Genomic DNA, 17,567 nt, shown 5'->3' on the forward strand with positions numbered 1-17,567 from the left:
GGAGCCCGACGTGGGATTCGATCCCAGGTATCCAGGATCGCGCCCTGGGCCAAAGGCAGGCGCCAAACCGCTGCGCCACCCAGGGATCCCACGATTGACCTTTCAAAAGGTTTGTGAAAGCATGAAAACCCTCTTACTGTCGGTAAGAGAAAAAGTAGTACAAATATAAATACACTAATTTGAAACTTTACAGACATTGAGAATCAAAGTGTTTCTTTGGAAAAGTCTTGCCAGAAGGAGTTTGAACAGTACCTTGCCTATTCCCAATTCCCATCTGTATTCAGATTTCTCTTCCGGCATTATCACATTTCATTGCTTTGCTGCATTTTCCTCTTTATTGGCCAGTTCCCTGTTTGTTACCCATCTTTGTAAAATGTCCCCTGAGTTCATCAGTAGGAGACAAGGAGGCAACACAACTGCATGCTTTGCTGTCTGTGCGTGAACTGAGTAATGGACGTGCAGTGGCCACTCACCCACAGTCTTCGAAAGCGGTGACATAATTGGTCACCGATCATACTATGTATGTGCTGTTCACATAGTGATTTCTGGATGAAGAGCTAGCAGTCCAACTACACCTTAGCAATCGAAGCTTCATGCAGTTTATCACAGTTAACATACCAGCATAACTGAAATTGTAACCATCTTCTTGAGGGCCTAGTGTCATTTAAAATAATTGAAATTAGTGATAGTTGAAACTCACATATATCAGAACCGTGCAAAATGAGGGCTGCCCTCCTTCCTTATAGTCCTATGAACCCTGCTTCCTGCTGAGACCATAACCGATACAGTGTGCAACTACCTCTCCAGGTGGAGTGAAAAAAGAAAGCTTCACAGAACACAGCCAGGGTCTGCCAAGATATGCCCTGTGCCTTCTGACTCCAGACCAGCAATCATCTACTCTGCCTTCCAGGCAAGGGCAGGCACAGCACCTTGGGTGTTAACAGCCTTCTTGGTCTGGGCTCTTGAGGAAGAGGGCTGCTCTGGGAGACAAATGACCCAAAAGTCAGGCTAAGATGGCTGTACTTAGGAACTAGGGATTTGTTGAAAAGGAACTAGGGCCTGACCCAGCTGCCCATTAAAAGTAAGCTTCTCTTGTTGAAAGACCCACAGCAACAAGTTTTTGGGAACCAGATGAACCATTTCTTCTTCAAAATCACTTAATTCTTCCTCCTAGCTTCTAGTTCCCCTCCACGGTCAAGTTTTGGTCTGCAGTGGCTCCATGCTACACCCGCAAACTGCTAGTTACTGACCATTTGCCCCTTCTTCCTTAAAGAAGTTTGATTTTATTTGGGGAGTGAAGGTAGCTACCTAAAGGGTTGTACTTCTCAGCCTTCCCTGCAGATAGACATTTGACAAAGTTCTGGCCTATGAAATATAAGGAAAAGAGAAGGCTCCTTAAAGGAAGCTGACTGGAACCTCCTTGCCCATGCTCCCATTTTCTTTTACTTGATGCCTGGAATATGAATAATAATGGTCGGTGCTCCAGCAGCCATTGTGGACCATGAGGTGATCTCAAAGATAGAAAGCACACATTATGGTAGAATGGGAAAATAAAAGGAATCTTGAATCCCCTATGACCATAGAGATACCACACCAGCATTGGACTATCTGCCTCCAGATTTCTGTTTTAAGGCTCTGTTATTTGGATTTTTCATTCTATGTAACTAAATCTAATCCTAACTGAATAAACATGCTCAATAAACATGCCTACCTGCTACCGAAATTAACTTACACCAACTCCTTCAAGTTGAATCTCTACTTCCTGTCAAAATCAATAGAGAACAGTAATCAGGGGCACCTGGGTGGCATAGTCGGTTAAGCATCTGCTTTCAGCTCCGGTCATGATTCCGGGGTTTTGGGGCAGCCCAGGTGGCTCAGCAGTTTAGTGCCGCCTTCAGCCCAGGGCCTGATCCTGGAGACTCAGGATCGCGAGTCTTGTGATCCCACGATCCACGATCCCATATCAGGCTTCCTGCATGGAGCCTGCTTCTTCCTCTGCCTGTGTCTCTGCCTCTGTGTGTGTCTCTCATGAGTAAATAAAATCTTTAAAAAAAATGATTCTGGGGTTCTGGGATCGAGCCCCACATTGGGCTCCTTCTTCCCCTGCCCTGCCCCCAGCTCTTGCTCTCTCTCTCTCTCTCTCTCAAATAATAAAATATTAAAAAAAAAAAAAAAAACAGTAACCAAACTTACTTTGGCCAAACTGATTAGTGTGCATGGTACCACTACTCAAGGATTAGAATGGTAGGAAGTTCAGACTGAGGCAGACCAAGGAGGATATTCTGGAGCTGATGGGGTTCTTCCAAAATCCTAACCTAGTAACCAGTGGTTCTCAACCTCTCTGGCTTGGAATCACCTAGAGAGCTTCAAATACTCCCCGTGCCTGGTCCCACTCCCCAGAGATTCGGATTTAATTGGTCTATGGTGCAGCCTGGGCATTGGGGGTTCTTTAAGCACCTCAGGTGATTCTAATGTCTGGCCAGGACTAAGAACCACTGACCTAACCTCAACACCTACGCGAATAAGTGAAAAACTGTGTGAACCACTGGGGTACAAAATTTAAGGAAGCACCAAAAAAAATTACAAAAGTATAATTAAAAAAAAAATCTCAGTAATCATGCTAAATAATATTTGAACGGGAGATTTTTAAAAATCAAAATGAATGCAGGAAAATCCATGAGGAACAAAGTATCAAGAGTTAAAATAAAAACAAGATCCTAGGACAGGTGTACCCCGTGTTTACAGTCCGAAGGTCTGGACGTTCCTAACCAAGAGCTGTGTGGCCTGCGATTCTCTGGCCCATACCGCCCCCTGCTGCTGGAAACGGGAAGTGCTCGCCGCCCGCCCCGGAGGCATCGCCACCGGGATCCCTGTCCTCGCGCAGAGACACGGTGCCCTCTTGCGGGCAGCCGCCCACTTCAGGAACTTTGAAAAGGCCCGGGTCACCTGCATCCTGCTAGATTATACCTGAGTAGGATTTTTAAAAGCCCAAAACTGAGGATTGCAAGATCCAGATTTGAGTCTCAGCTTTGCCTCTGGGCCGTCTTGAACAAATCCCATCAGCCTTCTGGGCCTGTTTCTGTTCCTAACGTGGATCTTATTACCTCTTCCCATAATTATTGGATTACGGGAGAGGTGTTCGGTGACAATGCCCAGTGGACACGCAGTTCACAGGAAGCTACCTCCCTCAGCTCACCCCACGGCCATGGAGCAAATGAAACTGTCATCAATTTATTACTGAAAGCAAGACACTAAAAACAAAAAACAGGGAGGAAAAGGGCTGTGGATGTCTAGATAGTGGGCTGATGCCATGACTGATGGGACAAGGAAGACTTCCCCTGGGAAAGGGTCATGCCAGGAGCTGGCCAGCAGCTGCTGGGGGTCACTAGGCCACTTTTCCGATGTTTTATTTCAGGAAAGTTCCAGTACAGGAGGCAAGCATCACAGTGGTGGTAGAAAGCCCAAGGCCCTTGGAATCAGCCCTGGGTTAAATCCTGGCTCTGCCACTTAAGTAGCTGTGTGACCCTGAGGGAAGTCATTTAACCTCCCTGAGTCTCAAACTTATTTTTCTACAAAATGGGGATAATAACACATCCTGTCCTGGTGGATAAGACTTAAGTCATACAACATAACTTCGAGCGCCTGCACTCTGGTCGGCTCAGCACATGAGAGCTGCTATTGCAAGCATGGAGCTTTTGCAAGCAGTGGGAAGGAGGGGACACATGGGTTGGGCGGTGTTGGCAACTGTCCTATTGGACTCCTAGGCCAGCCCCCAGGGTGTGCTGGGGAAGGAAGGGGGTGCAAAGTCTTCAGCAGGCAGCCTCTGCTCTTTTCTCCCTCCACCTCTCAGCCCCCAGCAGGACTCAGATGTCAGTGCATCCTATCAGTAGATCCACAGCAGGAGGGGTTGGGGGTGAGGGTGTCACCCACTTCCGTGGAGCTGAGGAGGGCATGCTGGATTCCAGCACGGGGAAGCCGGGAGATGGACATCAGGGAAATAGACATCAGGGCGCTAACTTAGGCAACAGCGTGTCGGTGGCAATTTCCCAACTTTGATAATGGTGCTGTGCGGATGTAAGGAAACATCCTTGCTCTCTGTCAGTAAATACACCGAAGCATTTAGGGGTAAAGGGGAACCATGTCTGCAATTCACCCTCTAAGGGTTAAGGAAAAAAATAAAAGGATATAGCAATATGGGGAAATGTTACCGTTGGGAACATCTGTATGAAGGGTATCCAGGAATTCTTGCAACTTTTCTACAAGCAGGAAATTATACGATAATAAAAAGTTATGCAAAGAAAAAAGTGCAGCAGCAGTGGGGGGTTCTCTATCTCCATTCTTTTCTGTCCTGCTGCTGAGAATCCGTTGGTGGTGAGAACTGTGTCTGGCTTGCCTTGGGTCTCCTCCCTCTACCCCCTCCCCTCCCCCGTCCCCTCCCTTCCTCTCCTCCCCTTACCTCTTCCCCTCCTTCCCCTCCACTCCTTCCCCTCCCATCTCCTCCCTCCCCCTCCCCTCCTCCCTCTCTCTTCTTCCCTCTCCCCTTCCCTCCTCCCCCTCCCCTCCCCTCCCTCCCCTCCCATCCTCCCCCTCCTCCATCTCTCTTCTTCCCTCTCCCCTCCCCTCCCCTCCCATCTCCTCCCCCTCCCTCCCCTCCCCTCCTCCCCCTCCTCCCTCTCTCTTCTTCCCTCTCCCCTCCCCTCCCCTCCCATCTCCTCCCCCTCCATCCCCTCCCATCCTCCCCCTCCCCTCCCCTCCCTCCCCTCCTCCCTCTCTCTTCTTCCCTCTCCCCTCCCCTCCCCTCCCATCTCATCCCCTCCCCTCCCCTCCCATCTCCTGCCCCTCCCTCCCCTCCCTCCCCTCCCATCTCCTCCCTCTCCTCCCCTCCCCTCCTCCCCCTCCTCCCTCTCTCTTCTTCCCTCTCCCCTCCCATCCTCCCCCTCCCTCCCCTCCCCTCCTCCCCCTCCTCCCTCTCTCTTCTTCCCTCTCCCCTCCCCTCCCCTCTCCACCCTCTCCCCTCCCCTCCCCTCCCATCTCATCCCCCTCCCCCCTCCCATCTCCTGCCCCTCCCTCCCCTCCCATCTCCTCCCTCTCCTCCCCTCCCCTCCTCCCCCTCCTCCCTCTCTCTTCTTCCCTCCCCACCTTCCCCCCTCCTCCTCCCCCTCCGCCTCCCCGTCTCCGTCCCCGTCCCCAGAGCTCCCGCCCGAGGGCCCAGCACCAGCGCAGCCACTCGGGGCCCAGCGGCACCAGCTTTATTTGCACGAGGAGCGGGTTGGGGCGGGTTGGGGCGGGTTGGGGCGGGGGCGACGCTACACGATGGCGAACTGGCAGATGTAGGGCAGCCTGTCGCGGCAGCGCTTGTCGAACCACTTGCCGTTGGCGGCGCCGGCCAGGGCGGCGCAGTTCTCGGCCTTGCCGCCGTCGGGCTGCGCCGTGATCTCCGTCTCCCAGTTCTTGTAGGCGATGTGGCCGCCGGTCATGTCCACCCAGGCGCCCTCGGCCGCCATGTCGTTGAGGCCCAGCCACGTCTCGGCCTCGGCGCCCGCGCTCTGGCGCAGGTAGTCGTGGAGCGCGTCGTTCTCGGAGCCCGACTGCGGGGTGCCCAGGGTGCCCCCGCGCGAGATGCAGTCCTCGCTCGCCTCGTGGAAGGTCTTGGGCTGCGTGAAGGCCAGGAAGCATTTCCTGTGCACCTTGGTGCCCTTCAGGCAGACTGCGGGGGGGGGGGACGGCCGTCACGCGGGGTCCGGGGGGACCCCCACCCCAGGCCCCCGACGGCCCCTGCCCGCACCCAGCCTTGGGCTGCGATGGACGCCGAGGTACAGCCCAGATCCCCCGGCCCCTCGGCCCATCGGCTGCGCAGGCCGTACAGGTGCAGCCGCAAGCTCGAGGCCACGCCCCTCCCGGTGCAGCAGGCCAGGCCGTGCAGGTGCAGGTGCAGCCGCAAGCTCGAGGCCACGCCCCTCCCGGTGCAGCAGGCCAGGCCGTGCAGGTGCAGGTGCAGCCGCAAGCTCGAGGCCACGCCCCTCCCGGTGCAGCAGGCCAGGCCGTGCAGGTGCAGGTGCAGCCGCAAGCTCGAGGCCACGCCCCTCCCGGTGCAGCAGGCCAGGCCGTGCAGGTGCAGGTGCAGCCGCAAGCTCGAGGCCACGCCCCTCCCCGCGCTGGCATCCAGGGCCTGGGGGATGTGGCAGCGTAGAGACAGGTCATCCCTGCCTGAGGCAGGGCAATGCTGAAGGGCCCTGCCAGCTCGGGAGGCCCTGAGCGTGTCCAGAGAATCAGCAGCCCTGTGGGGTGGGGGTGGGGAAACTGCCAGACGCCATGGACTCTGTGGGGGGAAATCCCCACCACATCACCTCACCTCAAGGGGCTCTGCCCAAGCACAAAGCTTAGACGGGAGAGACACCTTCGAGCGTGCCCTGCAATCTCCCCCCAGCCTTCCTCTCTGCAGAGGAGACTGACACCCAGAATGGCACTGTGCTTCTGAAAAACATTCCCTTTGTGGCAGGTACTGCTGGTTGACTCAGTCAACATCCGTTCTCAACCCCCTTCTCTCAAGCCCCTTGTCTGCCTCCACTACAGAGGCTGGGTAAGCTTCATTTTTGCATCCAAGCTACAGGTGGTCATATGATAGAGCCGTGATCAATAAGGTGGAAATGGAAGACTTTCACTCGCCTGATGATTGGCCGGGCCACCTTTTCTCCTACCTCTTGCTTTGCATGCACTCATGATGTCTGGAGCCAGGGCAGCCACCTTGGGACCATGAGGCAAGGCTTCTGAACAAAAACTTAACAGCTACCCTCTTTCAGACTCACTTTTTGTTTAAGCTCCTGTTAGGTGTTCTATTTACTTGAAGCAAAAACATGGTGGACGCTTCCCCTCTAGAGCCCCTTCACCCTACCTGCTGTATTAAGCAGGTTGTACAAAATCATGTGTTTGTCCTCCCTTCAACAAAAATTTCCCGAGTGTTGATATGCGGTAGGCGAGGTGGTGGGAGAGAAGGCAATCAAACGTGGCCCCCGTGTTCCTGGGCTTATCACCTAGCAGGGGAGGCAGACATACATCACCAAAGGAATCTATCGTTACAAACTGCAATAAATATGATGAAGGAAAGAACATCATTTTGCGAGAGTTATGACTGAGGAGCCTGATTGAGACAAGGAAGTCCTGAGACAGGAGCATCTGGGTGGCTCAGCGGTTGAGCCTTTGGCTCAGGGCATGATCCTGGGGTCCCAGGATCGAGTCCCACATCGGGCTCCCTGCAGGGAGCCTTCCTCTTCCTCTGCCTGTGTCTGTCTCTCATGAATAATAAACAAAATATTTTTTTAATTTTAAAAAAAGTCTTGAGACAGTGATGATGCTAGAGGTGTGCATATTAGATGGATCTTGGGGGAGCCATTCAGGCTGCCAGAACAGCAGGTACAAAGGCCCTGTGGTAGAGGGGACAGAGTATGGCACGTTAGAGGGAGAGAAGGATGGCCAGTGTGCCTGGTGAAAGAAAGACCTGGGTGGGAAGAAGCGGGTGTAGACTGCCCAGTGAGAAGGATCTGGAGGTCGAGGGAGGGCCCAAAGGTCAGGATATGCTGTCAGAGAAGCAACAGCTGAGAGGATGGCTGTGAGCACAGGGAGATTTATAGATTGCCCAGGAAGGGGCCCAGGCGGGTCCCAGGAAGATAACTGGAGAGGAAGCATCGACAGAGCTAAGAGCAAGACTCTGCCCTTCGGGCTGTTAGCAAGAGACTCAGCTTCCTGGTGGAAAATGGAGGTGGGGTTATAGCAATAAGCCCACTGCATGGGTTTTCTGGGAAGAAAATTAAAAGTTAATATACATAAAGCCCTTGGAGCAGTGCCAGGCTCACGTGTGTTATCTTTTTTTTTTTTTTTTTTTTTGAGTGTTATCTATTATTGTCAGTCTGTATTCTCTGTGTTCCCCGGGGCAGAGGAGTGGGCGAGTCTGAGACCCTATGGTGGAGAGAGAGAGGTTAGGTGGCCCTGGAGGAGACCCGACCTTGCCCCCAGGCTCTGCAGCTGTGTGACCATGTCCATCTTTGCTTATCCGATTAGTGCAGGGCCGGGAAGACCGAAACCAACCTCTCCTCACACCCAGCATGCACCCGCTGCTCCCGCTCAGATCCTAATCTGCACTAACCAGCCGGGTGAGCGTGGGCAAGGAACAGGACCGCTCTGTGCCTCAGTTTCCCCATTTAAAGTAGGTATGAGAAGCCCTGCCTCGGCATAATTAGGATGATTAAGAGTAACAGCATCCACAAATTTGCTGACACACAGGGGAGCGAAGCTAACGTGCCCCTTAGGGCTGCGGGGGCTGGCGGAGTGGAGGGTCCTGTGGGAGCTCATTAGGAAGGCTGCTGCCCCTGTTCCAGGCTGCTCCTGGGGCCATGCTTCCGGTAGGTGCTAATGCAGCCTTGTGGGAGAGTCTCTGTCCTTTGAGAACATTCCCAGTTGCACACACATCAGGGGATCTGGCGGAGAGGAAGCAGGCTGAGGAGGGGGCTCCCTGAACCCAGAATCTGGGCCTACAGGGCTGGCCCAACAGCCAGGGCCCTGGTACTGACTGGAAGCTGCAAACACACTCACTGCGGCTGCCCTGGCCCAAGCCCTACTCTGGTGCACTGCCGTCCGCACTCACCTGTCTGCAGGGCCTGCTGCTCCTTCAGCAGAGCCACCTCCTGGGCCAGGCTGTCCACCTGGCTCTTGAGCTCCTCAAACATCTTGGGGATCACAGCATCTAGGACAGAGACAATCTCAAACACGTGAAGAAGGCAGTAGGGATGGGGCAGGGCAAGGACGGGGTAGGATAAACCCGCCCTCCATCAACCACCCAAGGGGACAAGGGAAAGGATACCCCTAGACCTTGCTATCTTGGTCTACTTTCTCTCTCTCCCTGCTGGTGACAGTCTAAGTAACTGCTTGTGATTTTCCATCTGCTGAGAAACGTATCCTTCACTTGGTCTTACTCAAGTGAAACCCATCCACGTGTTTAGAAGAACTGCTGGGGGTCGGATGGGGTTGGGGTTGGAAGGGGCCGGGAGTGCTCCGCCCCCCCAACCACCCTCCCAGCTCCAGGGGAGAGCAAAGCATAGGAAGCAGAGCCAGATGCCCTTGAGACCTGCCAAGTTCACCTCCCTAGGCTAGAGCAACAGAGCATGGACAGGATGGGCAGGCGCTCCAGCCCAGGGCTGAGTGTGACACCACAGGTGCCCGCATGCTTGGGCTCTGAGGTCACAAGGATGTGAGTGACCCGGGGCAAGTTGCTCCGCCTCCCTGAAGTCAGTTTCCTCATCTGTGAAATGGGTTGATAAGAGCCCCACCTCAGGGGCACCTGGGTGACTCAGTAGTTGAACGGCGCCTTCAGCTCAGGTCGTGATCCTGGAGCCCCGAGATGGAGTCCCACATCGGGCTCCCTGTGGGGAGCCTGCTTCTCCCTCTGCCTGTGTCTCTTGTCTCTCTCTGTGTCTCTCATTAATAAATAAATTAATAAATTAATTTAATTAAATACAAAGAGCCCCACCTGAGAGGACTCTGAAGAAGAGAGAGGTCAAGCGTGTGAACAGTGCTTGGCTCACAGTCAACCCATGTGACCCGTGTAATGCACCCCTCCTGTAGCACCACTTCACAAGCAGGAAACTGAAGCCAGGATGAAGCGAGTGGCCGAGGATGGCAGAGCCGGCCGCCAGCAGGCCTGTTCCGAAGCCAGGGGCACGTGGCGCCAGGTCTGATCCTCCCCACGCTTGGGACGGCTCGGGAGCACGTTCCTTACGTGAGCCATCCTGAGCATTGAGGCCTGCTGGGAGCTGGTTATGCGGGAGCCAGCAGGGGCAGGGGGGAGGTGTCTCTCTGTGTGTGCAGGCTGAGGGCTCTGTGGGTGGACCCCAACCTTACTGAAACCCCAAGGGCTTCAGGAAAGGCTGCGTGGGGTAGAGGGCAGGGAAGCGCTTCCATGGACCATTTAGCTGTGCCTGTGTAAAGTCCAAGGTCATGAGCAATGAGGGCAGAGCCTTTGTCCACTCATAAGATGCTTTTGCAAGGAAATCTCAAGAAACAAATGCGAGCAAGAAACGTGTATATGCAGAAATTAGTGATGTAACTTATCAAATATGAGGGATATGAGGGAAATAACACCTGGATAAGCAAGCAAAAAAAAAAAAAAAAAGTGGTAGGGGGAGGAGGGTTTAGGACTGGCAAACTAGCCTGGCAAGGTTACGTGTGCCTCATGTGCTGGGCCTCTGCCTTGACAAGCTCGTGGCAGCTCTGTGCCCAGTCATGTGATGCTCCGGCGCAGGGTGCCAGGTGAGGTTGTGCAAGTTGCCTACGGCACAAAGGTACTCAGCAGAGGGGACGAGTGTGGGCTCATGTCTAGTCCCTAAGCTTTGCCCTGGCTATGCTGAGACAGATCAGAGAAAGGGGTGCCCTTCTACAATTTGGCAACTCAGAGGGGTGCCTTCGTAATTTGCACCGAGGTACCCACGTGTGCAAGGGGCCCTCTGGGGACTGGTCAAGGAGGAAGGCACCAACAGTGCTCCACCCGAGTGTAGGAGTAGGGAATGTCTCTGCAGCTCTGGGCAAGGAGTCAGGAGGCTCTGTGCTACCCCTCTCTGTTTCGGAGCCTCAGATTCCTGATGCATGTTATTGAAAGACTTCCAGGTCTCCCTGTTCTGAGGGCCTGTGACCCCCTGTGAGGCCATCCTGCCCACCTGCGCTGCCCTGGCAGGTGAGGCCACATGGCCACTAGAGCTCCAGCCACCTGCGCCTCCCCCACATGCCTCGCCTCCTGCTGACCCCTATGTAGCCGGCCAGAGTTACACCTCCCACCATGAGCAGATGAGCTCCCAGAAGCACCCAGGGCTGTCCCCTGACCCGGAGGCCAAGGTGGGGGCTTTGCACACAGCCTCACCCTCAGGCACCAAGCAGCCCCAATGGATAGCCTCTCTTCTGGACTCCCTCCCCTTGTGTGCTCTGGGTCTACACTCTGATTAGTCCTAAGAATCTCAATCCTGGCGGGTCCTTGGAGTCACTGGAGATGTGTGGAAGAGGCAGATGCTGCCCGGGCCCCTGACCCCAGATCCAGCCTTTCCAGAAGGACCAGCCTTCTGGATTGTGATGTACTCCTGAGAGTGCCCGAGTGAGAACCATCGAGGTTCTCGGGCCGATTTGCACCTTAAGGGCACGGTGGTGTCCCTTTGCTAGGCTGCTCAGCGCATATATCGGCCCTTTTGCAGGGAAGCAGTCTAGAAGCATCTGTTGTGTATGTGGACAGTGGGTGGAAGGAAGAAAACCCAGGGCAAGTCAGAGAACACTGAAGTGGGCTCCAGCGAAAGGTCAGGGCTGGACAGAAGGCTCCACCGGCATTGTCAGCTGTTCTGCAGGCCTCAGGGCCCAGGGTCTCCAGGGGCCACCTCCACGGAGAGCGCCTGGGGCCAAGTTCCAGCGTGACAGCTGCAGAGGGCCAAGCCACCATCTGGTCTGACCTCTTTTTTTCACATGCTTTAATAAATGATTTGAATGATTAAATAAATCTCTGGTACTTGAGAAATTAGCAACTATTTTCCACATTTAAAAATTCTAGGGGCGCCTGGGTGGCTCAGTCAGGCGTCTGCCTTTGGCTCAGGTCATGATCCTGGGGTCCTGGGATTGAGCCTTGCGTTGGGCTCCCTGCTCAGGGGGGAGTCTGCTTCTCCCTCTCCCTCTGCCTGCCACTCCCCTTGCTTGTTCTTTCTCTCTGACAAATAAATAAAATCTTTTTTTAAAAAAATCCTATAATTTGCCTTTGGAATTGTGCCTCCCCTACAAAGAACCTCCCTAGGTGGCAATTTTAGCGAATACTTGTGGACACAATTGTGCGTGATATTGACTCTTTTTAATGAAAATTTTATAGAAGGTAACATCTGCATACAACTTTTTAGAAACCCAAACAGGGGATCCCTGGGTGGTGCAGCGGTTTGGCGCCTGCCTTTGGCCCAGGGCGTGATCCTGGAGACCCAGGATCGAATCCCACGTCAGGCTCCCAGTGCATGGGGCCTGCTTCTCCCTCTGCCTGTGTCTCTGCCCCTCTCTCTCTCTTTGTGTGACTATCATAAATAAATAAAAAAAAAAAGAAAGAAACCCAAACAGTTCAAAACATTAGTCTTCTTTCCGACGGAGATTGCCTTCAGCTCCCCAGTTTTTCTTCCCAGAGGTTGTCACTGTCACTCTTATGGATCCTTCCAGAAAAAATATCTATGAATATATAAGCAAATGTGTATTTGTATATAAGCCCACTTTTCAAAGTAAATGTGGCATCGGCATGGTGTCCATTCTGTTTTGGATTTTCTGTCGTTAACTTTATAAACTGAATCTTGGAGGTCATTATCTGTCAACGCCGCAGCTGCTCTGTTCTTTGTCACAGCCCTGGGGGTCTCTGCTGTCCTGAGGCACCTTCCCACACTCCACTAGTCCATGGCCTACAGGCAGCTGTCTGTTTACAGAGGAGGCTCAGAGAGGGGCCTGAGGGCGGCCCACGCCCCCTTGCCCTGCCTTTTCCAGGCTCTTGGCTCTGGCCACCCTTTTCTCTGCCTAAATCCACATTCTCATCCCCTGGAACTCTCTCTCGGAGCCTCGGAGCCCTTTGGGGGTGACAGCCCGGTTCATCGCCATGGCATTTCGCTCATGTTGTCTCAACACACCCTGGGGTGACCTCACCCCAGGCAGGGCTCCAAGGGCAGGCTCTGCAGCAGCCAAGGCAACCCAAGGACACCCCAAACCCAGAGGCAACAGAGAGAGTGCAAACCCACTTCTGGCATCCTGGTTTCGGGTTCCCCCATTTCTGTTTTCTCAAGGTTGTGTGATACGCTGTCACACAGAGAATTAACTGGGTCCCTTCTTCCCCTGTGCACTGGGGATATCGCAAGTGCCAGGCACCACGTTGGGCACTTGCATGTTTTGTAGCATTAAATCCTAACCAGAAGCTTTTCAGCAAATGCCACTATCCCCATTTTATAATGGAGTAACCCCAGGCTTGGAGGTTACAAAGCAGAGCCCCTTGGCACTGCCAAACCCAAGGTTTCATTTCTTTAACATATTTGGGGGGTGAAGATGGGGGGAGTGGGTGTGGGCTTAGATGATCTGGAAAGTTCTTTCCCACTCGGAGAATCAGTGATCCTTACAATTCTCACAACCGCGCCTGGTACCGGAGAACTCTCCCAGGCTTCGGGGGAACTTCCCTGAAGTTCCCTGGACTTATCAAGAAGGAAAATGAAGGGAAGGAGCATCAGGAGCAGTGAAGGACAGGCTGACCAGCTCCCTGGAAGATGGGGAGGAGCCCTGTCCCCCTCCTTACCTTTCTTGGCATTTACAGCCTTCTTGACCTTGGGGGTGGACTCCTGGGCCGTGACCTGGGTCAGGAGGGAGAAGAGGCAGAGGAGCAGGTAGGTGCCCCAAAGCTCCATGCTGGTGCACTGGCTGGGGCTGCTGCCTGCTTCGGCCTGGGTCGGAGAGCAGTGGCAGCTGAGGCCCGGCCTGCTCGTCTTAAGGCAACAGCCACAGGGTCCTCTGTCCAGGAAACCCTCCCAGACTCGTCTGCGGGCCTGCCAACAAAAGCCTGCAAAGGAAGAAGGCCTGGGAGCGCCTCACTGCCCGGGGAACACCCACCCAGCGTCCTGGCCCTGCCTTCTAATACAGAATCATTGTTTTTTATAGAATTCTGAAAAACACGATGGTTGTCAGAGCTCACATCTGTTGAGCAGTTAGGGTGGGCAGGTGCAGGGGCATGCCCTTCCCTGGCATTAGCTCCCGGAGGCCTCACGCCAGCAACAGGAGGGAAGCTGCTGTCATCCCCTCATTTTACATTTGAGGAAACTAAGGCTCATAGAGGCTAAGGAACTGGCCCCAGCTCCCCAGGGGCAGCACTGGTATCCGAACTCAAGTGGGGCGACTCCAAAACAGGTACACTCCGAGGCCTCTTGACAGTGTGACCTGGGGCTCACTGCCTGATTTTGTAGAATGTTTATTATGATTATTCTGTGGTTCTGTCTCGATACACTTGGTGCATCTTTGGTTACAAATACCAGGGAATCCTCTCCTTGCTTCATGTTCTGCTTCTCGAGCAACCTATCCTGAAGCAGAGGTGACTACAGTGGGAGAGGTGGGAGCCACGGTGCCCCAGAATGCTATCGAAGGTGGAGCAGGGAGCAAATACTGTCCTGGCCCAGCAGGGTGGAGGGAGGCAGAGGCTCTGCACGGAGCGTGGGAGTCCAAGCGAGGAGAGAGAGATCCTGCATGGGAGGTGGGGGGTGGCAGGGATGAGGGGTAGGTTGCATACAGGGCACCACCCATCAAATAAGCAGATCTGCTCCAGACAATGGGAGCCAGGCTACTCCTCATCAGAGAAGGGAGGCACAAACATGGAGAGAGAGAAAACTAGAATGAATCACGTGGTGTAGGATTAAAATTAGAGCCATCGGTGTGCAACTGTGGGCTTGAACATATAAAGATGAACCTCTAAATTTAGATGGAAACGTGCACGCCTGTTCCCTAGCTGTCACTGGAACGACCATGGAGCAACCCCTCCAGGGCCCCCAGCCGCCCTCGGGTCCAAGGACTGACTGGCTTCTCAATCCAGCTTCCCACTAAAAGGAACCAGAGCACCTGGGAGGGAGACGTGCCTGATTCGAGGGCTGGGGCAGGAAAGTCGAAAAGGAGCCCAGAACAAGTTGTTTTGCCAGAAAGCAGGAGAGTGCTTAAGGGATGATGGGGACACGCGGTAACTGCACACAGGGGCGAGCTGGGGGAGCGTCCAGGGCCCAAAGGTCAGCAAGGTCGTGAAAGCGACAATGACAACAATGACGTGGGCACCCTGGAGCACACCCACAGGTAAGCACGTGGATGCTCCAATAATCAGAGGAGGAACGGGATCTTTTCCGAGCCTCATGTTACCTGCCCACGAGACATGTGTCCCTTACAAAGGGAAGAGTGACCTGCAGGGAAGAAGCTGGGCAGACGCTGCTTAATCAGTCAAGTGGCCCAAGTAAGCATCACGGATCGAGGCGCAGGTGGAAGGCGCGCGGGCCCCCTGGACTCCTGGAGGGAACGCAGCACCACGTCTGTCTGTCGGTCCAGAGATTCCTGCCAAAGAAACGCGGCGGGGGCCCGACTGAGGGCCTTCTACAAAACGACGGCCCCGGGTTCCTCAAAACTGGCCGGACTGGGACGGAGGGGACTGCGTCAGACTGAAGGAGACAAAGGCACAGAGCGGCAAACACGGCCTGCGATTCTGGACAGCCCCGAACAGAGAAACCCATGGGTCCAAGGAGCTCTTGGCCGTGAGGCGACCCTGCCGCTGTCTCGGTGGGGACGGCGTGCTGTGACCTCGGGGGGAGCCGCCTGGCCTGGAGGAGCCGCACGCTGAGGCCTGGCGCAGACACCCTAACTCCCCGGGGCTTCAGGGGACAAGCGCTCCGTACACCGGAATTGCCAATTTCCTGTGAGCTGAAGATTGTTCGCGAAGAGAATACAGCATTGTGTGACTGGGCTTTTCTTCCAAGGGAGCCTGCCATCAGATTGGTAGGGAGGGATCCTCTGCGGCCAGGGATCCGGCTGGCGGCCTGGGGCACTGCGGGGTGGCGAGTGCCCTTAGTGCCAGGGGGCTCCGCCTCTCCATCCTCCGAGCACCGGGCTTTAGGGGGCAGCTGGGCCCCTGTCTCCGTGACGCAGCTGGGGGCCGAAGGGCACACTCTTAACGGGGAGCCTTGCTTCCTGGAGCTCGGGGTGGGTAGCACATGGCAAGAAAGGACTTGCGGTTCTCTCTCTCTCTCTTTTTAAAGATTGTATTTGTTTATTCATGAGAGACGCAGAGAGAGGCGGAGGCACAGGCAGAGGGAGAAGCAGGCTCCCCAGAGGAGCCGGATAACGGCGCTGACGCCCTGCTCTGGGTGGTCCGTGGTCGTGCAGGAGCCACGCACGAGCCATGCTGCGCCGGGATGTGCCTGGACCTGTTAGCGTCCCATCAGCCCCTCACCCGCTCCACAGTGTGCCTGGATCCCGGGGGGTTCAACAGGAGGGGACCACTGTGCCATCAGGTCTGCAGTGGGGTCTCACAGGACACCTAATGCAGTGGGCAGGGGCAGGAAGGAAGGCGGCCCCCAGCTGAGGAAGGGCCTCAGAGGGGAGGGGAGGGGGGTAGGGGAGGGAAGGGGAGGGGAGGAGAGGAATGTGGACCGGGCTTCTGGCGCTTCTGGTGGAGGAAACACTGCACATTCTCAATCCTGAACACTAGCGGGAGGGGTGTGGGCGGGGTGGAGGTGGGAAAGCAAGCAAGCTGGAGATGTCGACAGGGCAGGTCTAGAAGCCTAAAAACACTCTGGACCCAGATTGAGGGAATTGACGCCAAAAAAATAAACCAAGCTAGGAGGGCTGTGATCAGACCCTACTATGGGGAGAGTGTTGGGGCTGGACCAGGGGGCCCCAGGAGGTAGCAGGGACACATGAGGCCTCTGTCCCCCATTGGCTCCCAAGCAAGGCGGGATCACACTTTCATTGGGAGAGTGCGCCTCTTTCCTACTTAACCTGACAAGTGAACTCTCTGTTCTCCAGGAAGGCGGCTTTTGTAGAGAGCTTTCTAGTAACTAGTGAGCAAATATCTTGCAGCTTTTCACAGGTGTGTATGTGCATGTGTGCATGCGTGTGTACATGTGTGCATGTGTGTGTGCACTACACAGAGCTCCTCTACAAGTGATTAAGAGTCACCTCACTGTTACAATGACTTCTAAAACCAGGGCAGGGGGGATGTCTTTTTGGCTTGAGGCTTCCTCAGGTTTAGGCTTGGCACCCAAGGAGGGTCTATACGGCCTGGGTGATATACCGACAGCCCCGAGAGAAAAGTTCATCACACACTTTTTTTAAAAGATTTTATTTATTTATTTATTCATGAGAGACACAGAGAGAGGCAGAGACATAGGCAGAGGGAGAAGCAGGCTCCATGCAAGGAGCCCAATGTGGGTCTCCATCCCGGGACCCCAGAATAATGCCCTGGGCCGAAGGCAGATGCGAAACCGCCAAGCCACCCGGGTGTCCCAACACACACCATCACACACTTTAAACCTGTACCTATCAGTGGGCCTGTAGCACACTCAGGATGATGTTTTAAAGGGGAGTCCTGTCTTATGAATAGCATTTGCCCTGAATCCTATTGTCTGTGTTAAAAGTGCAATTTCATTAAAGGTAAACTTTTTTTTTTTTTTTTTTTTTTTTTTTTTTAAGATTCTATTTACTTATTCATGAGAGACACACAGAGAGGCAGAGACATAGGCAGAGGGAGAAGCAAGCTCCCTGCGGGAAGCCCAATATGGGACTCGATCCCCAGACCCAGGATCACCTGAGCCAAAGGCAGATGTTCAACTGCTGAGCCATCTAGGCATCCCTAAAGGTAAATATTTAAAATATATCACTATTTTGGGGGCCCCTGGGTGGCTCAGTTGGATGGACATCCAACTCTTGGTTTCAGCTCAGGTCATGATCTCAGGGTTGTGAGACAGAGCTCCCTGTTGAGTTGGGCTGTATGTTCAGCAGGGAATCAGCTTGAGATT

General features: G+C 54.3%; 1 protein-coding gene across 1 annotated transcript; it reads right to left on the bottom strand.

Moving 5' to 3' along the window:
• Positions 1-5,227: 5,227 nt before the first annotated feature.
• Positions 5,228-13,599, bottom strand: CLEC3B (C-type lectin domain family 3 member B). The gene is made up of 3 exons (XM_077859198.1): positions 13,325-13,599; positions 8,639-8,737; positions 5,228-5,707 (listed from the first exon to the last, which is right to left on the bottom strand). The coding sequence occupies exons 1-3, from the start codon at positions 13,431-13,433 to the stop codon at positions 5,307-5,309; spliced, it is 609 nt and encodes a 202-aa protein (XP_077715324.1). The 5' UTR covers positions 13,434-13,599; the 3' UTR covers positions 5,228-5,306.
• Positions 13,600-17,567: the final 3,968 nt, after the last annotated feature.

Source organism: Canis aureus, chromosome 19 (assembly GCF_053574225.1).
Source record: "Canis aureus isolate CA01 chromosome 19, VMU_Caureus_v.1.0, whole genome shotgun sequence".
Lineage (NCBI taxonomy): Eukaryota > Metazoa > Chordata > Mammalia > Carnivora > Canidae > Canis > Canis aureus.

What these genes read in the sequence shown, in the direction of transcription:
- CLEC3B (XM_077859198.1), bottom strand. Translation starts at nt 13,433, where the DNA reads ATGGAGCTTTGGGGCACCTACCTGCTCCTCTGCCTCTTCTCCCTCCTG. An exon ending in GGCTGTAAATGCCAAGAAAG is followed by an intron (nt 8,738 to 13,324) that starts GTAAGGAGGGGG and finishes TCTCTGTCCTAG; the next exon opens with ATGCTGTGATCCCCAAGATG. An exon ending in GCAGCAGGCCCTGCAGACAG is followed by an intron (nt 5,708 to 8,638) that starts GTGAGTGCGGAC and finishes CCCCCCCCGCAG; the next exon opens with TCTGCCTGAAGGGCACCAAG.